The 17,158-nt window shown below is 42.4% G+C and overlaps 1 protein-coding gene across 1 annotated transcript in view; it reads right to left on the reverse strand.

Moving 5' to 3' along the window:
- Window positions 1–17,158, reverse strand: part of LOC115310371 (peroxidase) — an 85,815-nt gene that overhangs the window by 32,012 nt on the left and 36,645 nt on the right. The window contains exon 5 of the mRNA XM_040498927.2: window positions 2,977–3,128. Within this exon, the coding sequence (XP_040354861.2) occupies window positions 2,977–3,128 (152 nt within the window). The remainder of the gene's footprint in view (window positions 1–2,976; window positions 3,129–17,158) is intronic.

Raw genomic sequence — 17,158 nt, forward strand, 5'->3', positions numbered from 1 at the left:
ACTAATACCTTTGAAACTGAGAAACCAATAGATAGAGATAAACGCACGTTATCCTAGAAACCTGTGCAGACAACCACCTTTCTTAGCCCCGCCGTAAGGCACATATGGCAACGTGGCCTTACCGTGTAAACAGATAACAAAATATTGGTGACCAACAAAACAAAAACACATTTTCGGCGACGTAAGCAATCTTTCAATAGCGGTACATATTCACAAACATGTTTGATTGTCGTTGGTGGGGGACGCTCTAGTGTAAGGACATTTATTACCAACATGTTTTGGTCTCTGGTGACGCAGGACGGTTAAAAAAGCCCAAAATGAAACAACAAATAATAAAAAAACCGGTTTTATTGCACCCCTTTAAAACTGTTTGCCGAACGTTCCTTTATACCTTTCGCATACCTTTCAAATCGTCGACAATTCGTAGTTTATGGTTGATATATTGCTCTGAGAGAGTTTCTGTTCTCTCTGGCGTTCCCCGGGGTTCTGTGCTTGGACCTCTCATTTTCTTGTTGTTTATTAATGATATAGTACAAGATGTTCCGGTAAAGATCAGGTTATACGCTGATCATTGTATAATTTACTCTGAAATAGCTAGTGCTTCCGATCAACTTTTGTTAAATAGAGTTTTTCAAAAAATCACGGAATGGTGTACGAAGTGGCAAATGACTATTAACTTTGAAAAAAACGGTTTTTATGAAATTACTTACAAAAGAAATCCTTTGAAGTTTGTTTACAATACTAATAATATTCTTCTATCAGAAGTAACACAAAATAAATACCTTGGACTATAGATCACTCATAATCCTACTTGGACAAAACAGATGGATTACGTAACATCAAATGTTCTTCGAAAGTTATTCTTTCTTAGAAGGACGCTAATACTTTCTACCCCTTCCTTGCGTCTTCTAACATATAAAGCTATAGTCTTGCCAATATTAGATTACGCGGCTACCATTTAAGATTCCTTCACCAAACTAAACATTAACAAGCTCGATCGTGTGCAGAAAAAGGCAGCTCGCTACATTTATAATAAATTTGGACGTACCTCTATAACTGAACTTTTAACCAGAGCTAACTTAAAGTCATTATCTCTCAGAAATCGGCAGTCTCGACTAAAATGTTTGTATCAATTAATTAAGGGGCATTACAGGATAAATCTGTCTCATTTAAGAAACTTCTCACCAGGCTACGCTACGTGATTGAGGCATGCGCTAACAATAACTCCTTTTCGATTGCATAATAATTGCTTCAAGTACTCTTTTTTTTCCGCGGCCGATGACTGATTGGAATAGCCTTTCTGAAAGTGTTGTTATGCAGCCATCATCGTCTTTATTTGAATCTCTCCTAACTTAGTTTTTTCTCTCTCTAAAATATTTGTTCTTTTGTTTCTGCGACTTGTCTGCTATTTTTGTATGCCTGCATGTCTTGTTAATCAAATGTACCCACCTGCTAAATCCCTTTCAGGGATTGCAGTATCAATAAATATAAAAATAAATAAATAAAATAGCCTAGAAAAAACAGGTAACAAAAAAGTAAGTGTAGCTTACCAAAAGATGCGAATCCAAATAGCTGCGTTAAACCCTTTCCTGTAATTATTCTCGATGCAGTGCAAATAAGTCATATCACATATCTCTGTTGTGACAGCCGCCATATGCAATCACGACAGAGCTATTCGCCTTTTTTTTTTTGGCAACAAACTCAGTGGCGCCGTCTATTCGGTAGCCCTGGCACATTTCTGGTTCGGATATATTTTCTCAATTTTTACGCATCATTCTTTCATCATAAGAGTGAATGATGTGAAAAAAAAATGAAAAAAAAAATATATATATTCGACCGTTTTCCGATAATAGTGCGTAGATTTAATCTCGGAACTGCTGTGAAACTCACCTTCTGGTTGGGAACCGGAAGGGTTTGAAGGCTATTTGCACACTATCGCCACCACGTTTTACCTCACACGAGAAAGAGAAAATAGTCATTGACAGGTTAAGGGTTCACGGGAAGCTCCTCCTATCTCTTTCATTTTAGCAGAGCGAACGCTGGAAAGAAGGATCTCTGCTAAAGTGAAAAGAGGAGGGAGGAGCTTCCCCCTGAACTCTTAACCTGTTGACGACTTGCTTTACTCACAGATCGGAATGCGCTAGAATTCAGGGTTACTACAGCAATTTCTCTATTTCCCTCTAGCAACTCCAGCTCACGGTAGTTATGGGACAAAAAAAAAATGCTTCCGTTATTGCGGCCGTTCATCTTAAAGCGTCAAGATTAAACTTACCATTCTCACAGGAAAACGGTCTGCACAATTTGTGCTTCTTTCATGTAAAACCGGAGTAACTGGGAGAGTAACGGGCGTCCCTCCGCGCCATATAACTTGGTCATACGTTTTCAACCTCGGCTACTGATGAATCTTTAGCATATTCAACAGACAATATCATGTTAGTTTGTGGGTACAATCTGCAAGTGACATAGATAGCTCCCAATTTAGTTGATCTTGAACCTTTCACACGCCATCCCCATTCCCACGGCTCTCCTTAATTGAAACAACTTTATTACACGTAAAGGTGACCTGAAGCGCTGTTGTAATATATGTTAACCCGCAACTAGAGTGCCTTCATGTGCGCTTCGCATAGAGTGATGCCAACTGCCTGTTTCCCTTTCCCACACCCTCTTCCACCGCCATTTTGTTTCTCTCATTGTTTCCCCGTGCGCCGGAAAGTGGCCTTTGTGTCCATCGGTAATCCCATCCGAGGGGGAAAATGCTAATCCTCCCTCCGTGGGTTCCACAACGCTGCTCCGAACTTCTGAGATAAAGTGCTTGCTTCCGGGAGGGTTATAAGCCCCACGGATTATCGCCGAGGAACAAAATGGCTGCTGGTTTGTCGGCGAGTGGTATTACAAAGGGTAGCATCACCCTAGCAAAGCGCACATGAAGGCTCCTTACCCGTAACACGTATGTTCATGTATATAGCTCTCCAGTACCTCTGTATTGGACGTCCGAGGCTGCCCCGGCACTGAGCGTCTTCATCTTTTGGCGCAGCAGTCCCCGAGCTCGCCGGGACAGTGAAGCGGCACCACGGTCTCCTGCCAAGGCATCAGCCGCCAGCAGCGAGACATAAAGCAGAACGACGAATCTGCAGTGGGTGCGTAGGAGATCATATAAATGGCAATGTTAAAGGGGTACTCCGGCGTTTTCTTCATAGTCCCCGATCGGCCCGAAACGTTTCTAAATACACCAACAAACATCGCTGAAATAGTAACCCGAATATTTGGCCAAAATATATATTTTTGTTTCGCGAAGTTATCGAATTTAGAATTTTGGTCCTCACCGTGTGTTTCGAAGTGAAAATCTCTATCGGCCCCAATGAAAAAGTGACGTCAGCTCAGCTGAAGGCAGTCGTTCACTCTTTGAACTGAAGACCAGACTTGTACGTAGTTCAACTACTCAAGTTACTGTAGTTTAATTTTCTGAGTAGCTTAGTAACTTTCGATTGCACTTTTTTTGATAATTAGTAGTTTACTTTAATTACTTTTTTTCAAGTAACTTCTACTCAAATTGTAAATTACTTTTGAATTTTAGTGGTAGGTTTGTTGGTCAATAAACATTCGCGCACAAAAATAGATAAGATGTTGGAAGATCAGCTGATATTTGCAAAGAGGGGAAAGCATGTGGCGTAGGCAGAAGTGGAGGAGTGGTTTGGAGGGTCCGAAACCCTCTAAAATTTTTCACGAGCCCCCCCCTACAGCAACCCTGCTACGAGGCCCGGGGAGCGGACAGACACGTCGCAAGTGAAGCCCAATAAATGCGGGATTATCGCCGAAGTCTGGCATTTCTTTGTGTACCGAATTGCTCAAGGAGGCTTGACGTATTTAAAGAAAGGGTTTGACCCCGCTTCTGCCCAACGTAGGAACTCTCGCCCTCTATAGGAGGCGTACACACTGCAGCCTCCCTAAAAATAGTCAACAATTAAGATGCAGCACCCGCTCTGAATCCCATCTGTTGCTCCCGTAGTCTGTGCTGTACTTGAAGGACAGCGTGCTAAAGGGCAACGCAAATCTGACCTCTTTGCGTTGCCTTTCCTCCCAAAACTCGGCCTATGCACATCGTCCAAAATTCAAAGATCGTTCAAGAAGCTTAATATTTCCCCCAACGTTTTTACATAAAAAAGCTAAATGGGGGAGCACTTTAAAGGACCCATGAAACGAATTTTGGGCTGGAGTAAATCAATTTATATTGGGATTTTACTAATAGCACATCGTTCAGTGGGCCAAAAGAACAAAGGTAGAAAGTCAGAAGCCTGACTTTCGCTACGAAAATTTGCAAAACATAGCGGACTATTTCGTACCTCCTTCGCTTCGTAAACTCTCCGCCTTTTCACTGTGATACATCCGCGGACCCCGCAGCGCGTCACCGGGCTACTAGCCACCATAACCGGGCCCCCGCAGCGCGTCACCAGGCCCAAGCACACGTCACACGACACCGGACCTCACTTAATCCCTTTACCCCTAAACTGACATTGCTGTGGAAGCTACGCGCTTGCCGGACCAATCAGCCGCCTCGCTTTCATCACCTGACCTCATTCTCTGCGGGTCGGTATGCGCGAGAGAGCGTGATCACGTGGAAAATGTGTGGCTGGCCCAACGAGCACGTAGCTTCCACAGCACTGTCAGCTTCGGGGTGAACGGGGTGGGGAAATCAACTAGTCGGAATTTTGAGCGACGGGGTAATCTTCTGGGGGGACAATGGCTGTGTCCGGGTACACAAGCGAGATTCCGAGCAAGAGGGGACTCCCCCCTTTAACATGGTACTTAAAGTACTATTTCAAATAAGATGGGAAAACTTGTACTTTACTTGAAGTACATTCTCAGAGTATGTACTTGTACTTTACTAAAGTATTTTCTGGTAATTATTGAAGAAAGTAAAATTCCCGACTTCAAAGTACGTTCCCCAAATTTGGAAACAAAAAATTGCGTATTGTCATGTGAAAACGTGCTATCTTCTTTCGAGACTTCATCTGGTCATTTCTCTGAGTGAAGTAATGGCTTCTATAAGACCGATGCAAATATGTGCCTTATCAGTATATTGTGTTAAATAGTTCGTTAGCGCGAGTAAAACAACTACTCTGTGGCGTCTTTACTGTATCCAATATTTGCCGCCATTTCTGAAAAAAAAAACGGATGGTCCTTCTAGTACCCCTGGAGCAATACATACCAGTTAAGTTTAAAAAATAGGGTATAAAAGGGTTTCGTGAAATATTGTGTTAAAAAGTATTTGTGCTTTACTTTACATGTTGTATTTACAGTGCTTTACTTCACGTACATTGCAACCGGTGTACTTACTATACTTCAAGTACATAACCTCTAGTTACTTTACTTCAAGTACCTTTAGATGTACTTTACGCAACACTGTAAACAAGCAAACTGTCTGCGAAATCAAGCTCAGGCAGTGATAAACCGCGCAGAGTAGAAATGATACACCAGCAGTAACTTATTGACCGGAAAACAAAAAGTATAAAACAATTAATCGCGCACAATCAGAACCAGCTATTAAACCATTTATGTGAAAACACGAGTAGCTTTATATTTGTCTAGCAGAATTTCGCTACCAGATCAAAACGTTTATGTACTTTCTTGTTGCTACAAAAATATAAAAGTAACTTCAAAAGTAATTCGCTAATTTTTATGGTAGCTAGTAATTTATTGAATTACTTTCTAGATCAGCAATTTCTACTCTACTCAAATTACTTTTAAGACGAGTACTCAGTAACTTGACTTAATTACTTTTTTTAGTAACTTGAATTTGTCTGCTGTAGACTTTGTTCCTGACTACAAGCATTTTCATTGTGTCAAATGAATGCTTAGGAAGTTCGCTCCAGCACCCCGCGCAGCTGCACAAAACAAATTTGTAGACTGTCTGCTCGACCTGCAAGCCTGCCTTTCACTGACGTCATGGCATTAAAAAGCGCGGGTACATTTGAATGCCGATTTTTGGCGTAATTTTCGCTAGCTGATTTCACAATAACTATTCTTATTTTCGCGATACTAAGTAGCATACCGGAATAGAAAAAAAAGTCAGGGATTCGGAAAATATACTTCGTTGAAATAGGTAAAAAAAAAACAAAAAAAAACGCTGGAGTACTTTTAAGAGGGCGAAAATCGGACATCAAAGATTTGTTTTTCTTTTCAGATTAAACAAGCGACGTGTTGAGCCGACCGGCCTAAATTATCTCCATACCAATGAGCGTGCGTGTGCATATTTTTATATTGATCTTTATATGGCATCCAACATCTTAAGAAACTCAGGGGACAGCCTATTATCTTTTCGCTTCTCGCTTCGTGATTTTTTTTTTCGCTTTCTTAGAGGCAAATGCAGCACTCTTATTGACTGAGGAGCTATTATTAGATACTCCGGACTCGTGACGTTCCTCGTTTGTTAAGTTGTCGTAATCGTAATCGTAATCATGATTTTGACACCAACGCGCCAAACCATTCACATTGAATGTATCTGCAGTAATTTGAGCTTTTAAATCGACATTGTGTTGCAAAATCTTTTATCACTAATTATTTTTAAATATATCTTTAGTTTTTATTTGGCGCGGTTAGATCAGTACACGGTATGAGGGCACATGTGTCCCTTTGTTCGGGAAAAGAACAACATTTTCGTTTATAAAATAGTGCAATTACCAAAAATATTGACGAGCATATTATAAATGAGAAATAAACAAACTGATTCTTGTGCGCAGTGAAAAGTCAAAATTATCGCGCTGCAACTGCTACTACGCTTTTTAACAGAAAAAAAAAGAAGAATAAAGTCAGTGCAGCTGAACTGTTGACTTTGAACATTGGTATATTGTTAGCATATCGAATACTTCAACTTAAATATCGCGCGGATTACGCAATCCTATAGCTTACCTCAGCTGCATCATGGTAGAAATAGTGATCTAGTTGATTGTAAGTGTGGTTCGTAGCTCAAGCAAGCTTTTATCTAGTTTTCCTGGTTCACCAGCTGCTTGGACACGCGCCACTGATGCGACATCGCGTTCGCTGAAAAGGTGGCCTGGGAGATCGTTTGTCAACGCTCCCAGCCATATGGATGCATCTGTTCTTTTTGCTCGCGTAAAAAAAACAAAAACAAAAAAAACTGAAATTAACTTTGATATTATAGGAAAGCCTAACGATAGAAAAAGGAAATATTCACTCTCATAGGTCACAAGAAAGGGGGGGGGGGGGGGGGCGAATCGTATCCCTGACCTCTTGTGCGTCGGGATTTCTTGGAGAGATAACGGCATGTCCACGTGGCATAAGTAAATTAATCAATGGCTTAGCATATCGATTCTCGCTGGGTATAGACGGTATTACCACTAAACTGTCAAAACTCACCGAATATTTCTCCAGCAGCTTTTTGGCTTTATTTGACCAGCAATCAATCGATGAACGAAGTGTGCCGAGGGAGTGGAAGGATGCGAATTCGGTGACTCCCGTTCACAAGTCTGGTACCACGTTATGAAATATCTATCCACAGATATCGCTTAGGTATGTCTCATGCTAATTTCCAAAGCATTTTATTTATAGACACATTATTTGTTTTCAATAACGATATCTCCTTTGAAGAACACCACGGCGTCACAATGATAAATCTTTTGAAACCCGACTGTTTGAACTAATGTCAGATCTTTACGACGATGTTCATTCGTTTCATCAGACCGACTTTTGGACTTTACAAAGGCCCTCGACTGCGTGCCCCAAGGACGATTAAAACAAAAGCCTGAATGGTTGAACATAGACTCCTCGAATATGCATTGGATGAGAGAGTTTTTATGTAATAGAAAACAATCTGCTGCAGTTGCAGACCCTTTCTCAACGAGTACGGATGCAAATTCCTGCGTGCCCCCAAGCTCTGCCCCCCGATCTTTCTTATTTATATAAATGATCTTCCGGTTGGTTTATCTTCATCGATTGGACTTTTAGCAAATGACTGCGTTTTATACAAAAAAAAAACTATAATGAATTTCTGATTTAGCAAAATGACATAAGCTCTATCTTTTCATGGTGTAGTATGGGCAAATACTTATTGTCATAAACAAAATCAAATTCATGACCTTATCAACGACTAAATTTCAAAATTTTAAATGTACTGCAATTATTCAATCAACGGTGCCCCCCTAAAAAAGTTAAGAAATATAAATATATGATAGCTTTCTTTTTTTTTTGTTTTGTTAGTTTGTTAGTTGTTAGTTTTTGTTAAAGAAGTCGGTCATTGGGCTTCATTACATGAAAATTGTTCTTAGCATACACTGAAACTCGCCTTCTAGCTTTCAAATTATTCATCAGGGCCCAGCTTGAGCATGCTGGTATCACATGGGCTCCTTATCAGGATTATTTGATTAGTAACACAAAAGGAATTCAAAACATGGGAGCACGTTTTATATTTAAAGACTATTCACCATCTATGAGCGTATCGAAGGTAAAACATAGAGTGCATTTCTTTTTCATTAAAAACCACACGTTTTCCGCCTTGCATTTATTCATAACATTCGTTATTTTAATTTTCGCTTCAAGGAGCGGTTATTACTTCACCTTCCTCGTATCTTTATTTTTTTTTTTTCTGGACAAGATCATCCTCATAAAATTCGCTGAGAAAAATGCCGTACCAATCAATTTCTCATCTCCCCGTTTCCGCTTGCAATTTCCGAGAGGAACTCTCTGCTCCCCAGTAGTTCTGTGGAAATAAACAGATGGAACGAAATTGAAAACATCATGCCAATTATTACTTCGCGGTACTCATGATTTATGCTCGCTCGCGTGTAAATTTCTTTGTATCATAATTTTCGACATCGTTATTGTTTTCTTACTTTTTTACTAGACTGATACGCTTTTTTTTGTGCAATAAGCGCGGTATTGCATGTTGTATTTTGTGTCACTAAATTTTGTATCCCCCCCTTATATGATAACCCAACCAAACAAATTAAGGTAAGTTAAATTTAAAAAAAATTAGACGTTTAGTTAAGATGATGAGTGATAGAGTTGCTGACACCTTCACATAAGTAGAGAGCGGCGAGTCTCGACAGTCTGATCAACCATTGAGATTGTGCCATTTGCTGATGAGAATTCCGTAGAACCAACCACGACGCAAGAAGCGTAAACATGATAAGCCACGACCCCCGTTTCTTAACAGGTCAGTAATTATAGAGTTTGTTTGCAAGATAAGAAACGAAGATAGCCAGCCTCGGCCTTGCAAAAACCTTCTGCTCGTCTAAGGATCAACGAGCCCAATGGAGGGTATCACTAAGCGAAATTAAGCTACCTTCCCGGGTCAACTGTCTTCATCGAGGATTTTGACTTTTTTTTTTTAATTCTGTCATGTCGAATTCATTTCTTTCGTCGAGTGAGCATAGATCACGTATTTTAGATTACGGTTCTAATTTCACGCTATCGCGGACTCTGAACTTCCTACGCCTTCCGTTACCTATCGATAGAGAGTTTTAGCGTTGCGTATCGAAGCAAACGGAAGCGCCGCGTGTTCGCGTTAGAGCGTGGCGTGCCCCAAAACTGCTCATGTGCGTCGTCGGCATGCGCCTATCCGAGAGGCAGTTTCGGCTCCGAGCATGCGCAGTGACGACGACGCTATTTTTTTGCGTACGCAAAGTTTCCGACCACGCAATTGTAAAGCTCGTTCCTTCGTTTCCTAGGTGTGTCTGATTTGCACTTTGGTATATTTATATTGTTCCGGTAGTGATATATGCCGTGCGCAAATTACATAAATCAACGTGGTATTCGCTTAAAAAAAGATCACGCGGATCTGCTTTGTGCATCAACGTTCATTGAGTCGTCTATCTCGACCTGCGAAGGAAGGTAAAAGAACAACGAGGTTAAAAAATCAATTTCCTCGATTTTATTACCTACACACAGCTTAAACGGAAGAACATTTTTTATACTCTATGCGACACTCAAGAGGATGCCAGGAGATACAAGGTAGTTTCGACATCCTGCCCTGCTGTGAACATAATATGAGCTCGTTCTGCGTAGTCCCGAGTGCTACATCGCAGATCCAGTTGTCAGAATTCGGAATCTGTTTTTCAACCGCCCAGCGACCTTGGCGACTATTGATAACAGGATGCGCTGCTGTCGTGACGGCAGGTTTTATCTGCGAAAGAACGCGTCATGCCTTTTCAAAGCACGCTTGCTCCTAACGCACGTATACACCAACGCAGTGTTCAGGAACAGGCCCGCTTTGCCCACACCAGGTGTGGGCACTGCGCGTGCCCAGAAACCGAATCTGGGAGGAGTGAAGCTTCTGCGCATGCCCAGTACCGACAACAGCGCCACTGAAGTGGCGTGACGTCAGTGAGTTTAGTTGGTCTGTAAGCTTCGGACATGTCTGCAGATAGTTTTTGTATGACCAACGTGACCGGGCTTTCGTACATGGAAAAAAACACGCCTCAGACAGTGTTTGCAAACTGTCTTATGAACGATGGACAGTGGAATCAAGTTAATTTTATTCCAAGGGAGACCAAAACTTTGTTTGAAGTATGCAAAGTTTGAATTATCCCCCGGAGTTTCGTTTTTTGAAGCACATAGGACAGGACCTGCATGTTAGTTCGAATTATCCGGGAGTTTGAATTAAGAGAGTTTGAATAAAAATAAATTCCACTGTATTAGCGTCTGGGGCGTTAATACTGGTACAGAAATCGGCGTCTGTGTGTGATTGACCGCGTGAAGACCGCCTGTGACGGCTTAAAACCTAACGACACACTGGCGCCCTCCATCGAGTATAGCTTTGGCTCACTTCCGATCTCCGTATACTTTCGCTTTTTCTTTTTAAGGCAGAACTCTTTCACCGAGGGCTTAAAATAATTTTGACAATGTCGTGAGCGACCATTTCTCGTAGATACAACATCGATCCGAGCTCGCGAATACTGGGAAAAATTCAGTTTCTTTCGAGATTGTGATCGGGCTATAAAGCAACGCAATAAATGGCACCAGCCCATTGTCTCATTTTGTCCCGATTGTAGGCAGTCGTAAGCGTCGGTAATGCCGATCATAACGAAGGCTGGTTCACACACATTTGCGTTTGACAACGAGTGATTGCATCAGAACCGGTTCTTAAGCCTGTTATGACAGCTTTCGACCGGCTGCACAACAGTGCAGCCGGCGTAGGGCAGTTGAAAAAGGCTGAAAACCGATTTTTTAGCGCCTACGGCCGTAAGCAGTCGCAACCATTACTCTTGTCAATGACCTTAGAGTGCCTTTAGGATCCCTTAACGCTCTCCCGATGTGTTATGAACGTCCACCGGACATCTGCAGAACGACAAAGCATGCTAAGGACATTTTAAGGACATTCACAGAACTTTGTGTGTTCCAAGGGACCAGGCTTAAGAAGCCAAATGCCTAAACTATCACTTCGCGATATTCTTTCTTCGAGTGATCTGCTTAAAAATTTACCTACATCTAATTATCTGAAAGAAGAAAAAACAGTCGTCGAGGTTACCAGCACACTTACATTGAAAGGACATCGCAATGACGTCGAAATAGCGTCGAAGTTCATCGGGACGTGACGTTGAGAGAACGCTTAAGGACGTGACGTTAAGTTCTCTGAGACGTCCGTGGAACGCGTTAAAAATCGAAACAAAAAGTTCTATAAGATGACGAGAAGGCATCGGAAATGACGTCCCGAGGACATTATGTGGACGTACGAAATTTATATTGTCCGAGATGCAATGCGTATTACCACAGTTCCTGGCAAATTAGGAAACGCAAGACATGTGTCGAGCCCCGAAGCAAGGTGGCGTGAGCAGTTTAAGCCATGCCGTGTGTTCCTTAAGTTGTCACTTATTACAACGCTGAAGAGTATCAACGTCTCACGCGAGAGAAAGAGATCAAATAAAAAGGGCAATGTGTGCTCTCCAAAAAGTGCCCCGTGGCCAGTTATATGGCAACCGTTTGTATACTAACGACGCCACTCACATGTCTAAAAGTAGATTAAAAAGAATTGTCCCACTCGGCTTTAATAGAATGGATCCTATTTACCCTTTCATTTGAATAAAGGTTCCAGACGAGGGACTCCTTTTGCAAAAGGGCTTCATTAAATATTTTTAAGGAAACATCTCAGACAATCAAAAGTCTTGCCTTTTTTTAAGTAGTTCCTTTTCAAATAGGTTAAAGGGGCCATGAAACGATTTTTCTACTTTCGCTAAATACCTACTCAGAATCGCTCCCTAACGTTAATCCCCGAATAAACGTGCCTATGCTTTTCTCTATAAGCGATTGCGGTCGGCAAAGAAACTCGAGGAATATGAGCATCGTTAACCCATTCAACTCGGAGCCAGGACTTGCGGCCACGTGGCCTGATGCCTATCCTATGCCGCCAATGCTAGTCATAGCCATGCGCCGAGGTCGGCAAAGTAGAAAACGCGCGCTGAGCTCCAGGAATTGTTAGAGTTCGTCTATTTTCATCACCGCAGTGGTTGGACACGAGCCGCTACCCGAGTGCCTGCTGAGTCGTTAATTGTTACGAGCCGAATTCGAGTACTCACGCAGTTCTTGTGTCTAACCCATGAGCCGCGCTCGACTGTCTTCAGGCGGGTAATTTCGATCCCACAATTAAGTCATCGAGTTTTGCGAAGGCAAGATTGAAAGAAATAGTCCTCTCTCATCCTCGCAATTTCACCGCGACCAAGAAGCTTCCGAGTCAGTGCCGGTCCGTGCGAGTATACTTGAGACGGACTAAAACCAGTACGCCTCTGTAAAGCCATGAATGATTTCAATTTGATATCGTTTCATGACTTCTTTCAAGCGGCTCTGGCAAAATGTTTAGTCACTTATTTGCCTCAAAATTGGTTCGACACAATATTAGACCGACAACGGAAGCAGTAACTTCCATTTCAAATTTAATTTTCAAATTTAATTTGAGGGGCACTTCTGGCAAATCTGCACATATTATATCAAACTTTTTATTATGGGTGCTGATATAGTTCCCGAAAAGTTACGAGGAGATTGATGGTGTGAAGTGAATGCTGGTTAAGGTAACGCCAGCAAAACCGGAGAAATAAAACATACGCAAAATGTTTTGTAGACTGCTGACTCGAGTTGCGGTTATACAGCATGTGGAGTGGTCTGGAAAAACGAAATGATAGCTCTGGTAGAACCCTCATTTGAAACTTCTCAAAAGCTATTTTACAGGGTGTTGCCAAAGAAAAAAAAAATTCCGTGATAGGAGTCCCGGGGAACTCCTAAATACCGCAAGATTTCCGCTGCAGGGTAAAAATTAGTCTACTTTGGAACACAATTTACTGCTACAAAAATAAAACGATAAATAAAATGACCCTTAGAAAAGAGTCATGTTCGACATATATCACTTCTACGCAAAATAGTGTGTCCATATTGCACGATCCTAATGTTGTCAGGTGTTACCATGAGTGGTGTCTTGCAATACCTGCCCACGTAAATCTGCACCGTTCTGATCTTTAGTGTAACGTTTGGCTGCAGTTGAAGGTTTCAGTGACAAATATCACGTGTTTGGCCAAAACGTTTTCTAATCCCCAGGGTATCTGTCCCGGCTACGTCGCTAGGCGCTTCCAGAAAATAGTCATGCTTTCTCGATTTGTGTGGATAGTTTACTGTACCCATTTCATAAGGCAAACTTGGAAAGCGAATGCATACGTGCACGCTCAAATCAGTTGAAAGCACGTTTTTTAAGTTTGCCACTGTAGTATCTCAATGGTGCTGCAAGCGTTACTCTTACTGACAACAATTTTGCCTATAGTATGCAAAGCTGACTACCCCGTGAAACTTACTACAAAAATTATGTTTTTAATTGTTAGTAAATGTAAACTCAAGTACACTTCAGACCGCAAGTTAAAACGCTAACATTACTTGAGAACCGCTATAGATATCTCGCCGCCAGCAAAATGTTAATTTCTCCCGCTAGAGAACTCAGAAAACCAATAAATTTCGAGTGAAAACCGCCGAATCGGTAACACGGATTTGAGTTCAAAAATAATTAATAGCCTGCCGAGAAGAGTGAAGCCCACGGATATTGGTAAAATGTATTTAGTTTAGGTTTCCATCTTTTAAACTTTACTCATTAATTTTCGGAGCAAGTCAGAGTTTAGAAACTCTGTCATCGGAACTATTTTTGTTGTTTTTGTCTGCATTTAACCCCGGGTTTACCTAACGTTTAAGCCTGCCACACCCCTGCCTGTCTAAACATTCCACGTCTGCACGTTTAGACAACCAGGGGCCGGTCTGCTCTGAGATTTGGCAACATTAGTCCTTTTTGTCGATAAAAAAGTTGGCATGTGTAATGCAAGTGCTAACCTCAGGTTTAAGAAAAAAGTAGTTTTTGCATGACGGCCTACAGGTACGACGGCCATTCAGATCGAAACTGGCTAGAGGTCTGATGGCTAAGTTCTGCGGCGTGAGATTTTGCTCCACGCTCTCTTTGCCTCAGAAGGGCAGAAGTGTATGAACTTGCTGAACTAGAAAAAAGCATACACATAAAGAAAAGACCATTCACACCGCTGGACAAATTCTCTTTGGATTTTCTTTTTCTTCCTCTTCTACAAAAAGCCACACTTGAGGGAACAATTCTCTTTTCCTCTTTTTTGCTTTCTAATTCACTTTTTTTTTTTTAACCGACAACGGCTTACTTAATCAGCTCGTTTCTAATATGAAGAAATCGACTTATCGTATTCGTGGCTTTCCTTCTCGTGGTCGTCTCTATGAAGAGAGCAGAAAGAACTGCCTCAATCAACTAAGACAAGCTGGTAGTCCGGAAGAAACCAAATACGGCGATATGATATGTCTTTCGAATAAAGAAAGTTTTAAGCGACGGTATTTGTGGTGTAAGAGACCACGAGTACCGATGTTTCAGCGTCAGCTTCGGTGATGACACCGCTGTTGTCAGTGGCTCGTTTCAGAGGTTCCCCTCCTCGTTCAGGCGCACCTCACCCAGAATAGAGTTGCGGATGAGCCTGGAGGTCGCCACCGAAACTCCTACCGAAAACGTCAGTGGACCTCTTTTGTTCTCTGATACTCCCCGTAACATACAGCAACGTTCACTCGCTCGTTGGGAGCTAAGCGCACCCCCAAAACAGCACGGATGAAAGTTGCAGACAAGAAAAGTGACGCGGTAACAACCAGAGAGTGCAAAGTAGACGGCGACATGCAGCCGAAATGATTGTAGAAAAAGATGAGACAACACAGCAGTTTTTTTTTATTTATTTTATTGTTTATGTTTTATAGGTAGGATAAAACAGTCGTCCATTAAGAATTCATGCAAAAAAAGTAGCGTTGGTTCTGGTTAAGGAAAAAGTGGGGCTCCAATCCATGCTTTGAAAATGGTTAGTCAGCGAAGCTGTGGTATCACCTGCAGCGATTGCCTACTGCACTACTCGAAATGCCACCACCGGTGGCAGCACGCCGCCGCTGGTCGTATTGCCGTTTTTTTTCCCTATGCCGCTCCTAGTATTCACGCTGCTCCTCGGGAGTCCTAAGTATGCGTGGCCTATTCATCGCGGTGATGCAGCAACAAGGAAACCAGTTGCTACACCCCGTTTCATTTTAAGTGTAAGCGCAGCGGACGTTACGAGCCATCGGAGCCAATCGGAGGTCGTGTAAGTGTCACGTGACAGTAGAGAGGGTGCACAGCGACGAGCGGAAAGCGTATCACGGGCCACGTCCACAGAACGGAATTGGCTAAGATAGCTCGTAGCATCCGCTGCGTCCGGACGTAAGGCTAGTGACGTCACTCCTCACGTCGCAAGCTGCCGTCGCCGCGGCAGCAGGCGCCGTTATCATCCATTATGCGGTTCGCGCTTAACACGATAGCTACGAATGACGTCACCCCCTTTGGAACCACCTGCAAACTTAATCTTTACCGGAACGCGTGGGAGGGTGTTCCTATTGGTCACACGCGCCTTATCATCCATTATGTGCTTTTGATGCTTGTTTTGTGTTTTTCTTATTGAAACGGATACTGAACTGTGTGCTGTATGCCTGATTTCAAAGGAGATATGCTGTTTTGCCTTCAATTGTTCGATGGGAGTTTTTTGCTTACAACGCCAAAAACACGAACATTTCCTTGGCTGGTGTAGGTATACGGAAACAGGCCCAGCCAAGTCGTCATAGGGAAAGTGGTCAGAGGTGAACTGGTCAAAGAGGGCACCTCGTTCTAGGTAAACCCGTAGTAGGAAAAGTGGTCGCAGTGACCTTCTAGTTATTAGAAAGTTCATCACAGACTTTTTTTAGAGGCAAAGGAGGAGTGGGGTGGGAAGGGGGCTACAACCTGAAAAGTGGTCGCATCGAACTTGTCTCAGATTCGAACTTGGCCTCTCCTTTTATTGGTTTGCAGGGGGTGGTCGTAACCGGTGTTATCCTTACTTTCGGCATTCCTTTCTTATTAGACCCTTTTTGGAAGTTTTCCAGGTCCGAACTTACTGCACAATGAGAAAACAGGGTTCAACCTATGGTATGCAGACCTCTACACCAGGATGCCAGAAAGCATAGCAGCTAGGTTTCGTTTTCGGGGGCGTGTTCTCTGTTTTCTATTCTACAAGATCTACCGAGATTCTAGTAAAAGAAGCATTTTCCAAAGGTATTTTTTCTTTAAAGCGGCTTCGGATACGTATATGCATGTAGGGGCAAAATGTGCGGAGCTTCAGATTGCACGATTGCTTCTCGTAAGATGGAGGTAACTAAAACCCAGCGTGGCCCTCCCACGCTTCTGTACGAAGGGTATTCGTATACGCATAGCCCAGAAGACCCCGACGCTGTGTACTGGGTCTGTGGAGCAGTGTTGCGGAATGGGCACCCCCATTCCATTCCGATTCCATTCCGGGGAATCAGAGTTTTCGATAATTCAATTCCTTTCAATTCCTAGGAATGGAGACACCGAGCCCATTCCCACTCTTGGAATGGCTAAATCGTTCCATTCCATTCCTTTATTTCCTAAACGTAAAAATTAGCACTTGACAGCTACATTTTGTTGCCGGTATAAGCAGCATAAAGCTGACATTATCAAATGCAAAGACAGTTGCAAAAAAAAAAAAAAGAGAAAAAAAAGTTAAATTTCTCAAAAAAGCACAGATTTTTACTAAGCGGACCGCTGGTGCAGAAAGTGTTTATTTACAATGTACTGCAAACATCGAGAAAGCCTCTTGATATG

This window comes from Ixodes scapularis, unplaced genomic scaffold (genome assembly GCF_016920785.2).
Source record: "Ixodes scapularis isolate PalLabHiFi unplaced genomic scaffold, ASM1692078v2 PGA_scaffold8__174_contigs__length_109621045, whole genome shotgun sequence".
NCBI classification, from domain to species: domain Eukaryota; kingdom Metazoa; phylum Arthropoda; class Arachnida; order Ixodida; family Ixodidae; genus Ixodes; species Ixodes scapularis.